This window comes from Misgurnus anguillicaudatus, chromosome 11 (genome assembly GCF_027580225.2).
Source record: "Misgurnus anguillicaudatus chromosome 11, ASM2758022v2, whole genome shotgun sequence".
Lineage (NCBI taxonomy): Eukaryota > Metazoa > Chordata > Actinopteri > Cypriniformes > Cobitidae > Misgurnus > Misgurnus anguillicaudatus.
The window spans coordinates 4,143,161-4,155,969 of NC_073347.2; the positions used below are offsets into that span (position 1 = coordinate 4,143,161).

General features: G+C 40.8%; 1 protein-coding gene across 6 annotated transcripts in view; it reads left to right on the forward strand.

Moving 5' to 3' along the window:
* Positions 1-12,809, forward strand: part of vit (vitrin) — a 66,458-nt gene that overhangs the window by 21,703 nt on the left and 31,946 nt on the right. For 4 of the 6 annotated variants that reach the window (XM_073872865.1, XM_073872868.1, XM_073872870.1 and 1 more), the window contains exons 3-10: positions 1,786-1,845; positions 1,926-2,082; positions 6,991-7,124; positions 7,219-7,296; positions 10,925-11,080; positions 11,278-11,313; positions 12,307-12,345; positions 12,424-12,471. In XM_073872865.1, coding sequence (XP_073728966.1) covers positions 1,786-1,845; positions 1,926-2,082; positions 6,991-7,124; positions 7,219-7,296; positions 10,925-11,080; positions 11,278-11,313; positions 12,307-12,345; positions 12,424-12,471 — 708 coding nt within the window. The remainder of the gene's footprint in view (positions 1-1,785; positions 1,846-1,925; positions 2,083-6,990; positions 7,125-7,218; positions 7,297-10,924; positions 11,081-11,277; positions 11,314-12,306; positions 12,346-12,423; positions 12,472-12,809) is intronic. The other 2 variants (XM_073872866.1, XM_073872867.1) reach the window with 2 other exon arrangements.

Genomic DNA, 12,809 nt, shown 5'->3' on the forward strand with positions numbered 1-12,809 from the left:
TCAAAACACTACCGGCCCACCGGGAAAAGTCCCGACTCTCCCAACTGCCACTCCGCCACTGGCAGTGGTGCCAGCACGATGGGACGTGTTTGTTCCCTACCTTCAGTTAAGGAGGGTTACATCTGTAATCAAGACATTTCCTATCAGTTAGTCACTTCAACGTCATGTGAATGACTGACAAATTGGGAATCCCTTCCAAAGAGCCATGGGTGCTGCCCCTTTCAGTGTCCTCCAAAAGCCTCCGCCCCTTGTTTTCAGAGTAGGTGGGACAGGGCCCTCTGTCAATAAGACCGGCCACTGCTATTCCGATATTCCAGATATTCCAAATGTCTGTCAGCAAGGCACCATGAGCCAGTGCCCAGGACGATGGGATACTTCTGGAAGAGTGCGCCCGCAACCTGAGCAGGCACAGGATGCCCTGAGTCTGATATGTCAGAGCAATGGTGTCCACTATCCAGTGTGACATCCTCTGCTTGGAGACAACTTTTCCCTTCTGCTGCCCTCCCTAACAGACAGAGATAAAGCTTCACGTATGGTCCACGAACAATCACAGAGAGCAGACAGGACACAAGCTAAGGCTGTGTCTGTTTCCTCTGGGGGCATCACTTGCAGGTTCACCACCTGATTCTGCAAGGGAGTGTTGCACAAACTGTAGGCAAAAATCATTGACCAAGAATGCGTGCAGGTCCCCTACCTTCTTTATCAATGCCAATGCAGTCAGAATTTGAGTTTTCATGGAAAAAAACTTGATCCGCATCGACTGCAAAAGCTCAAAGGGAGCGTCCTGTAGAGACTTCAGCACCATGGACAGTTTCCAAGGCCGAGGTGGATTTAATCTTCTAGCCCCTCTAAGGAACATGTTGAACAGATTATGCTGACAAACCGACCTACCTTCTATAGGGCTATGGTGGGCGGAGATATATATATTTTAATGGTGGGGGGACAGCCTCCTCTCTAACCGGTGTTGCAAAAAAGAAAGCACAATGCTGATTGGGCTTCTTTGGGGATATTCTTGAAGAGAAGGACACCACTCAACGAACAGTTTCCACTTCAAAGCGTAAGCTTGTCTCATAGACAGTGCTCTTTCCAAAGTGATCGTGTTCACTACCTGCTGGGGTAAGCCACTTAGAACCTATGTGTCTCGTCCAAGCACCACACATGGAGATTCCATAGGTCTGGACGTGGGTGCTCCATGGTGACCCATCCATGAGAAAGAAGGTCTTCCTCAGAGGGATCCACAAGGGAGGGGAGCTCTGGGAGCCAGTAAGGCGCCACTAATTGGAACTGCTCCTCGTCTTTCCTGACTTTGCACAGTGTCTGTGCGAGCAGGCTTACTAGGAGAAACACGTATTTGCGAACATCCCGCTGCCAGCTGTGTGCCAACACATCTGTGCAGAGTGTTGTCTTTGTCAGAGTAAAATAGATGGAAGTGAGAGGTTTCTAAGGACGCAAACAGATCTACCTGTGCTGTTCCAAACCGTCTCAAGATCAGCTGGACTCTCTGATGCAGTCGCCATTTGATTACTGTTAAAACAGAGCACTTTGTTTCAATGAATGTGTAAGCTGAAATGCGTAGATCTACCTTTTAATTTTGTATGTAGCCCAGTGTATTAAAGGCTTTTTAACATTTTCACTTGAGTGCCTTAGATATTTGTTTTTCCGTATATTAATTACCTCTAAAGAGCACCAGTGATTGACATAAAGAAGACCACTGCAGCTCTGCTATTTCTTTTATATGTATTATGTCCTTATCAATTGCTTTTGTATTATGCTTTGTGTTCATAGCAGTCCTACTGAGTTGTAGCGGGGCAAAGCCAAATGGAAAGAACAAAAAGCAAAAACAAGGTATGTTGTATGACATTTTTTAGATGTTTGTCATCAGAATACGTTCAGTATGTCTTCTAACATGGCTTATGTTTCTCCAGTTGTGCCTGCTATAGACTGTGACGTACGGGCAGGGAGGATCAATGCACCCGAATTCATTGTTAAGTGTCCCGCTAACTGCAGGGAGACCAAAGAGAGGGTGTATGGGACTGAAGTGTTTGCCTCCATATCCAGTATCTGCAATGCAGCCATTCACAGGTACACCAGTGTGTTAAGACCTGCCAAAACCCTGCTTAAAGATTAGTGCTGCAAATGCGCAGTTTACGTATACATTGTGTGAATTAAAACGTACATATATTTTTATGGTCCAAGGTGGTGCAAGAGAGTGGAGGCAGTGACTAATTTGCATATTCATACCTATGGTCTGAGCTGTGCGATTGAGTAGAGGCGGAGACTAATTCACATATTCATAGTTTAGTGTATACTTAATGAGGCAAGGGTGTAGAGTTACATTCAAGCTGCTTTAAAGCATGAAAAAATTGTGGTCACAGGTAAAACTTTTATATATGCTATTATAATGCTCAAAGATGATAGGCAGTCATGTTCTTTGCCCGACCAGCCATTTCCTTCGCCCCGCCAGCCATCTCCTTCACCCACGCTAGCCATCTTCCTTCTCACCACCAGCCATCTCCTTTGCCCCGCCAGCCATTTCCTTAGCCCCGCCAGCCATCTCCTTCGCCCGCCAGCAATCTCCTTCACCCCGCCAGCCATACCCTTCGCCCCTCCAGCCATCTCCTTCGCCTCGCCAACCATCTCCTTCGCCCCGCCAGCCATCCCCTTTGCCCCCCCAGCCATCTCCTTTGCCCCTCCAACCATCTCCTTCATCTCGCCAACCATCTCCTTCGCCCCGCCAGCCATACCCTTCGCCCCACCAGACATCTCCTTTACCCGCCAGCCATCTCCTTCGCCCCGCCAGCCACCTCCTTCGCCCCGCCAGCCACCTCCTTTGCCCCGCCAGCCATCTCCTTTGCCCCGCCAGGCATCTCCTTCGCCCAGCCAGCCATTTCCTTTGCCTAGGCAGCCATCTCCTTTGCCCGCCAGCCTTCTCCTTCGGCCCCCCGCCAGCCATTTCCGTCGCCCCGCCAGCCATTTCCTTCGCCTCGTCAGCCATCTCTTTCGCCCAGCCAGCCATTTCCTTTGCCTAGGCAGCCATGTTCTTTGCCCCACCAGTCATCTCCTTCTCCCCACCAGCCATCTTTTTCGCCCTGCCAGGCATCTCCTTCACACCGCCAGCCATCTCCTCTGTCCCCCACCCCCAGTGTGGCACCAAAAAGTAAGAGGGAAGATACATATGACTGGATGAAGCATCAGGTGTCTTATTTGGAGGCAAAAATGTCCTTTAAAATGCAAATGACCTGATGAAATGCAAACACTGATCACAATGATGGGGGTTTGTTGAAATTTAAACTCAATTGTGATGTTTATTATTTTGACTCTCTCTTTTTCACTCCGGACTAAATGTCACTTTTCTGTGAAGGCCTGCCCTATCTAACTATTAGTAAAATTAATTAATAGTTGCGGTCATTTTTCCATTGACATAAGTTGTAACTTAGGATCCCTTTACATCGCAACTAGGCTAAGTTGCAACTTACAGACAACTGGTGCAACTGGCCCTAAGTGATTGTAAAGTCCAAAAACCTGAATGACTCCACAGTGGTCACAGTATTGCTCTGATTGATAAGTGGGGGGGTTGGGGTCTTTATTTTAAACTCTGTTATCATTTGAACAGTTTGAGGCTGTTCAGGTTGAGGTTGTTATGACTGCACAAGACAGCCAGCTGTTCAAGCTTCCGTCTCTATGAACTCTTGGCTCCTGCAGATTTTCTCGACAAAACAATACATAAGGCTGGGGGAGATCTTTGTTCTTTTGAGTTGATGTTGTGCAAAGCGGAAGTTCTCTTTAAATTCCTTTCCAGTTGTAACATGATTGAGTCATTTTATCAGTGGTTTGCTTTTTAGATTTTGTCTTAATTTCAGCTGTTCCCTGTAGTGACATTAGGCTGTGCAAGCCATTATTTTAGTTTTTCGTGGTCGTAAGACCTCTGTTTGAGGACTGGGGGTGTATGGTTGTTATGGCAATTTTTGTAACTAAATGCCCTTTTGTGAAGGCCTGCCCAACCTAACTGTTAGTAAAATGAATTAATAATAATTTAGCCGTAAATAAAATTAGTCACATGATGATCTTTTGACCTTTCATAGGACGTTATCATCTGGGACAATCCCTCGCTCATGCAGCACTCACACGCTCACACTCTTACTACTGCACAAGGTATTAAGCGAAGCCGGATGCTTGTTAAGGGCTTTAAGGGATCTGGGGCCTCATTTAAAAAAAACTGTGCGTAGGATCCTTACTAAAAATCTATGTACGTAGGCCTACACCAAAAAATATTCAGATTTAAAAACTGCTGGATTTCATCGTCATGATAATGGGGATATAACGTATGATATGGAGTGAAATTGAATGTGTGTATGGCATCAATACTTTTAATCGTTCTTGTCATATTTACTTTCTTCAAAAAAAATTTGATTCCGTCCACTAGTGTTGCCATAGTTGCTGCAATTGGAAACTAAGGATAGCGCGGAGATTAAGTCACTAAAAGGGCAACAATTACAAGGGAAACAAGAAATGTGCCATCATTTAAAACAGGAATTTCTCTGGATTTACAAATCTTTGGGAACTTTGGGCTAATGTGTAGGTACACAACATCATGACATATATCACACTGTGCAAGTGGATTTTGGAAAATTTGTTGTCAAAAATGTACATATTGTGGCTTAAACTACACTGTAAAAAATTATATGCCTCGATAACAATTCCAGCATCCTTTGGGCTGCTACTCCTAGAAGATCCATTCTTTACAATTACAACCATCACAAGCTGCTCAAGTCCTGCCTCTTCATCATTATCCTGCAACATTAAACAGCAAATATGTCTTAAAACCTTTATAAATGTAGACAGCTTGAATATTGAAATAATCCACGCATTAAACTTGTATATTAAAATGTTTTAAAGAAAACTGGATATGTGCAATGGAGTTCATCTGAGTTTGTGGCTTATTAGGTGCGTTTGAAATGTGCAGTAATATTGAAAACTGATAAAAAATTTTCATTGGAATTACAAATAATATCAAAAAATGTTTGAAAAGATATATAATCTATATTTATAATTAGGGCAAATCTTTTCCCTACATTTTTTTCTGTCACACGATAGGATACAGTCACATATTTATTTGTTAACCAAGTTACTCACATGTATACACACACATACACTATATACACAATATAATATGTACAATATATTTATTTAATAATATTCCTCACCTTTTGTTGTGAATAAAGTTCTCCCTCAGCAATGTTTCACGTTGCCTCAGGCCTTCATGAACACACAATTTAGATAATAGGTCGCGAAATTAATAATAATAATAATAAATGTTCACTTTACATTATGTAGAAAGCTTAAACATTTTAAAAAGACAACTTATACATTTAATATCTTACTCACCTTTTGTGGAATTAAATGAATGTTATATTTCCCCTCAGTAATGATACTGTACTCCAGTAAGACGCCTTTGTCAAACATTTCAGTCAGAAATGGTTCATGTTTTCCGCGGGAAAATTCAACACAGGGCGTTGCAATTGAGCACACAATTAATTTACAGCGGAGAATAGTTTTACATTACCAATTTATTCGAATACTTTGTGGATATAATTAACACAAAACTAAATAAACCGAAAAAGACCGCAGTAAAGTCACATTTATCTTTAAAACACGAACCAAGCGAGCGAGCGAGCAGAATTTGTCATAATAAATACATAATACATATCTATGAGAGTTAGTGATAAGAGAACACACCCATTCAGAGGAACAGTATGATTGGTCAGTTTTTTTGTCACTCAAAATGAGTTGCATCTGAACCTCCTAGGTCCTAAAGCAGAAGTTACGTCCAAATCCAGTTCATATTAATCCTTATTGTAATTAATATTTACAAATTACAAACAAATTATACAAAGAAACCCTGCTTATAGACTTATAAGACCAAAGATTGCCCGTTAAATTTACCCGAAATGAATTTTATCCACAGTTTAAACACTACATTGACGTCACAGCCAGCGGAGATTTTCAGCAAGACTGGCCGAGGTGAGGCGCCGTTGTCCGGTATATATACGTCCGCTGATTATCTGGAGCTCCCATCGCCAAAAACTCGAAGGAAATGTTTAAATAGGCGATATCTTTATGAACCTACTGCAGATTCTTGTTTAAAAAAACATACATTCTCGACTGAAATGCTTTCAAAACTTTGAATTTTGGCACAATAACAGAAATATTTCCTAAATCCGTCTGCTCAGCGCTCACAACCTGCATATCAACCCGGAATGGTTTTTGATTTAAAACAGCTGATTCGTATTACGTTGGATTTATTCAGTATTCGCTACATGCACAGATACACAATAAGAATAGCTAAATCATTCACAAAAACAATATGTTGTTTTTATTTCTGTCATTTTTAAAGAATTTTAACACACAAAAAATACTACATGAAATTAATTTGATTAAATAAAGTGTACATATTCAATTTCATCAAATCTACAAGCCTGCAGAATGACTTTTTACAGTGTACCAAAATCATTTGGAAAATGATGGGGTCTTGTCTGGCCAAACACACGTAGTGTCTGATAAATATTTTTCTGACATTTCAGACCTATTTTCCATGCTGTTTATGCTTTTCTGTCCCTCTTCCTTCACAGGTGACAAAAATGGAATTAAAATTTAGAATTTAGTAGGAAAGGGTCCAGCTTTAAACAGTGGGTTATAATTCAGTAAAATAAAGAGAGCATTCATTGTTTCTGGATTGTCTTCAAATCTGGAAGTAATCAAACACACTTTGTATTTGAATCTCAATAAAATTGAAGTAAAAACAATCTCACTTAGAAAGCATGTTTTATTTAACAAAGCCCCATAACTTGCAAACAAATCAAGCAAAACTTTTCTGAGTGAGTATTTGCTCAAACCTGTATTTGTTATAATCCTCTCACACCTCACATCACTGCATAGCCCACAGGTACTCTCTTACATGCTTTGCATTTTTTGCGGTTATTTTGTTGTCAGTGGGGTCATCAGTAACTCAGGAGGAAAGGTTATTGTGAAGAAGATGGCAGGACAGGCCAGCTACAAGGGCAGCTTGGCCAACAGTGTCCGATCTCTGTCCTTACCCACCTGGAGAGAGTCTTTTTCAGTCTCAGGTAGGTTTATTCTGTTGGAAAACAAGTGACAATGTTGACTGTTAAACATGCATTTTAAATTGTTTCATTTCATATCTTTGCTTGGATGTTTCAGTGGGTAAACCAAAGAAAGGGGTGATCTATCCATCCACTCTGGACTATGCCACCCCGAAGCAAACCACTGTGAAAACAGGTAAGCGTTTTTTAAAGTTACATATGACTTAAATTGGAATGATGATTAGACAAAGATTAAACTCTCCCTGTGTGTGTGTGTGTGTGTGTGTGTGTGTGTGTGTGTGTGCGTGCGTGCGTGCGTGCGTGCGTGCGTGTGTGAAACAAGTGGAATGGAAATATTGTTAAAGAAACAAAAGGCTTGAAAATATGTCTTTTATTCTCAACTTTTCCTCTTAATCTTATTTCTCTTTGCTCTTCGGTTATCTGATTTTGGCTGTGTGTCTCTTGTCATGTAATGGTAATTATGAAACGCTGTGTTTCAGAATGAACTTCAAAAGTCTTAACCAAAGCTCACAGCGTGAGGATAATCAACATGTATTATGGCTGTTTCTTAATAGATTACTTACGGGGCAATTATATATTATATGTGGAAGAATTTGTTGATTATTTTTGAAGTCATTATCTGTGCCTTTCAGAATAAGATATTTGGGTACACCTTCTTTAGACATAGAGGAAGAATCTGACATTGTAAAACGATTGAGGCGGTTTCCCGGACAAGGTTTAGATTAATACAGGACTAGGCTTTAGTTATATTATGACATAAACATAGTTTTTACAAATATACATTACACAAAACAATACAGTTGTGCATCTTGAGACAAAACAATGGCATTGATATATGTTCAAATTTTTTAATTAAGGCAGCTCAAACAGGCATTTTAGTCTGGGACTAAGATCAAAATACGCATTTGGTAGGAATTTGGTAGGAAGTGGCCCAGCTTTAAACAGTTTGTTATTTATTATCCAGTAAAATAAAGACAGCGTGCATTGTTTTTGGATTGTCTGCAGATGTGTTAGTCTTTATCTGGAAGTAATCAAACACACTTTGTATTTGAATCTCAATAAAATTGTAAAAACAATCTTACTTAAAGAGCATGTTTTATTTAACAAAGCCCCATAGCCTTTGATTCTGTTGCTATCCATTTCATTGTTTATCCAGGTGCTTAGATTTGAGAATAAGTTTTATTTCAAAGGGCATTGTGTGACCCAAACACACCACAAAGCTGTAGCCAACACCTTTAGCACTGCAGACAGGGGATAGATCTCCAATGTCTCTGAGGATACCTGACTTCGGACCACTAGAGCAGTTGTTTTCAATTTTGTCCTAGGGGACCCACTGCTCTGCACATTTTGCATGTCTCCCTAATCTAACACACCTGATTTAGATCATCAGCTCATTAAGGGAGAGATCCATGAACAAAACTGGGTATGTCAGTTAAGGGAGACATACAAAATATGCAGAGCTGTGGGTCCCCTAGGACAAGACAACCACTGCACTAGAGCAGCAGGCTTGGCGTGAGCAGACTCTGGTTTGGCAGGCATGATGTGAGCAGGCTGTGGCATAGCAGGCATGACATGAGCAGGCTTTGGTATAGCAGGCATGATGTGAGCAGGCTGTGGCATAGCAGGCATGACGTGAGCAGGCTGTGGCATAGCAGGCATGACGTGAGCAGGCTGTGGCCTAGCATGGCATGACATGAGCAGGCTTTGGTATAGCAGGCATGATGTGAGCAGGCTGTGGCATAGCAGGCATGACGTGAGCAGGCTGTGGCATAGCAGGCATGACGTGAGCAGGCTGTGGCCTAGCATGGCATGACATGAGCAGGCTGTGGCATAGCTGGCATAATGTGAGCAGGCTGTGGCATATCAGGCATGACGTGAGCAGGCTGTGGCATAGCAGGCATGATGTGAGCAGGCTCTGGCATAGCTGGCATAATGTGAGCAGGCTGTGGCATATCAGGCATGACGTGAGCAGGCTGTGGCATAGCAGGCATGATGTGAGCAGGCTGTGGCAAGGCAGGCTTGATGTGAGTAGGCTGTGGTATAGCAGGCATGACATGAGCAGGCTTTGGTATAGCAGGCATGATGTGAGCAGGATGTGGCATATCAGGCATGACGTGAGCAGGCTCTGGCATTTCAGGCATGATGTGAGCAGGATGTGGCATATCAGGCATGATGTGAGCAGGCTGTGGCAAGACTGGCTTGACATCAGTAGGCTGTGGTATAGCAGGCATGACGTGAGCAGTCTCTGGCTTGAAAGATTTGGCATCAACTTGTATGGCAGCATGAAAAACTGCACCCACAAAATCCACCAATGAAGTGTCACAATCCACTCTGGTTTGGCAGGAATAACGATAGCAGGCTGGGGCATAGCAGGCATGACGTGAGCAGGCTGTGGCATAACAGGCATGACGTGAGCAGGCTTAAGTATAGCAGGCATGATGTGAGCAGGCTGTGGCATAGCAGGCATGACGTGAGTAGGCTGTGGTATAGCAGGCATGGCGTGAACAGGCTTTGGTATAGCAGGCATGACGTGAACAGTCTCTGGCTTGAAAGACTTGGCATCAACGTGTATGGCAGCATGAAAAACTGCACCCACAAATTCCACCAATGAAGAGTCACAATCCAAAGGGACAGAAACAAATACAGCGCAACTACTACATACATTCAATAAAACGAACAAGAAGAAGGGATATATATATAAGGACAGAGGACCAATGGGAACATGACACATAGTACAAGGGAGCCAATCAGAACAAGACACATGAAACAAGAGACATCATGGCCAGACATTAGTGTTGTATTTCAGTAGTCTGTACTGATACCAGTAAAACCGTACGGTTCTCGGTACCAATTTCAGTACCAAAGCAAAACACAAAAACATGCTAATTAAACACAATTTTATAAATAAAGTTAAAGGTCAATATAAAATAATAACATAAAAGCATTGCCATTCTGTATTTACTTTACATTTATACATCAAGTCTAAAATGAATTTGTTGCTGAAAGGTTTCTGATGAACATCATCCTCTGATGCTGTAAAAGACAACTGATTGAACATAGTTGGATATAAAGCATTTGATGACTGGCACTAAATAACTGGTTTTAACGAACAAAACTGAGCTATTATGATACATTTACAAAAGACTACGTAAGCAATAAGGTACGAGAGGCTGTGCTGTATCGTGAATAAGTAACGACTGAAGGGCGTTGTTAGGCACGACGCGGAGCGGAAGCAGTCATAGCCGTGTTTTATCGTGAATAAAGCACACCTATTGACCAATCAGAATCAAGGATTCAACCGTTTTATAAGAATATTTTTATTACAACAGTTAGGCTACATATTTGTCAGCATGGCACATTCAAGTACACAATGACACTAGACTAAAATTAAATTTAATGTAGATTTTGCCAAAATTGAGCCAACATTCAGTACGAGTAAAATACTTAAGTACTTTTAAATTGGGTTACTTTAAGACTTTTACTCAAGTGTTATTTAAATTGGTGACTTGTAACTTGTAGTGGAGTAATTTTTACGGTTAGGTATATGTACTTTTACTCAAGTATGGCTTTCAGCTACTCTTTACACCTCTGATGTGTTGTGCTTCGCCCTGCTACTCTTTGAATCTGATGTCTTCATCCAAGCTGGGATGTCAGCTAAGCAGGCTGTAATATGAGCTGTTATGGTGGGATCATCTGAGTGAAATGAGAAGAATATCTGGGTGTCATCCGCATAGCATTGGTAGGGTGGTGCATAAGTACATTTTGAAGGGCATGTGTATATTCATCTATCCATTTTTCTAAAGCACCAGGAGACTACACAGAACCCAGCTTAACCACAACAACCACAGCTCCTCCCACAACCACAACAGTGACAATTCCCACCACTACCACCACCACCACAGCCCGGCCCACCACAACATCAGCCAAGCCACGAGCCACTCTTCATAAGGTTCGGGAAGCAGGGAGCTAAAGGATGATTTTTTGTTTAATGGGTTGTGTTGCCTGAACTTCCAGAGTTTTTTAAATGGCAACAGTAATTTCAGAGCTTTGATTCTGGGTCAGTACCACAGCATTAAATGGAGATAGGGCTGCATAAATTAACAGGTTCCTGCTCGTTCTTATTTTCTTTATCCCTAAAACAAATCTGTCTCTGATCCAGGGAGCAGTCATCCATATTTCAGCGCTTTAGCACGTAAGTTCAGAGGTTCACTTCTGTTTTTGGGTGTTTCTAACAGTCTGGTGTGATGGATTATTACTAAGGTTATCTTACGCTTCTACTCTATTCTTTTTTAAAGTTTCTGTCACTTTTGGGTTCTTTAAAGGGGCCATGGCATGAAAATCTGACTTTTTCCATGTTTAAGTGCTATGATTGGGTCCCCAGTGCTTCTATCAACCTAGAAAATGTGAAAAAAGATCAACCCAGTAACTTAGTTTTGGTAAACCATTCTCTACAAGCACATGAAAAAATAGGTCGTTGAAATTTGGCTCTCCTTATGATGTCATAAGGAGCTCTTATTATAATAATACCACCCCTTAATCTGCACTATCCAACCACAGCACTGCCAATTAGTGCAGAGAAAAAGAGAGAGAGAAAATAATTCACAGCACAATTGAGTTTCAATTGCAACAAAAGCTGATTTGCATTTAAAGGGACACACCCAAAACGTCACATTTTTGCACACACCTACAAAGTGGCAATTTTAACATGCTATAATAAATCATCTGTGGGGTATTTTAAGCTAAAACTTCACATATGGGGGACACCAAATATTTATTTGACATCTTAAAAAAGTATTGTGCCGTGGCCCCTTTACGTTTCCTTTCCTTTTAATAAAATTAATGTAAAATTTTAAGTTTAAAATAATATAAACAATGAAATGAGAAAATCTCTAAATCAACTCTCTATCAACAGATATTATCTCAATATTAATTCAATAGGTGCTCTTTATCAGCTTTATATCCTGTCTATATATTACCTTTATGTCCTTTTATATGTACTATATCTTCTTAATATCAACTGTTTATCAGCTCTTTGTCTGCTCTATATAAACTTTATCTTAATATTTCCCCAATCTGCTCTATTTGAGCTCGATATATTTCCAGTTTATCCCAGCTTTATGTTTGCTCTATATCAGCTCTATTCTCTGTTCACAATCTTAATGTTGTATCTAAACACTGGCTGTAGGACAGTCACAGAGCGCCCAAGGAAAAGGTCCCATGCAAGGTACGTCCTGCTTTTACACTGTTTGTACTGCTTACTTTCTCTATCGGTAACTCTAACCATGACAACATCTGTCTAAAGCGTTTAGAAGCGGCTCCATCAATAGATTCGTACCCCGAACAAACTCAGGTAAACCACAGTTTCTGTGTACTTTAAGTGTTTGTCTGTGTATCTGTTTAAATGAGAAAATGATAGAATTTGGGTAGATGGATTTGGATTTCTGAGAAGCACAGAATAGATGCATTCTTATATGAGAACATAAGTGGACTATTAGTAACTTGAAATCACAGTTAGCACAACTTAATGTTGTAATTTTGCTCTATCCATCAGGATATTTTTCTTTTACTTCAATACATTCGGAAGCATAAAATCATACTTTTTATTCAACAACAGTTCACATTTCATATATTTTAATACTTAATAAGTTAAATAAAAATCAAATTTTACTCAAATTAAAGTTTATATAA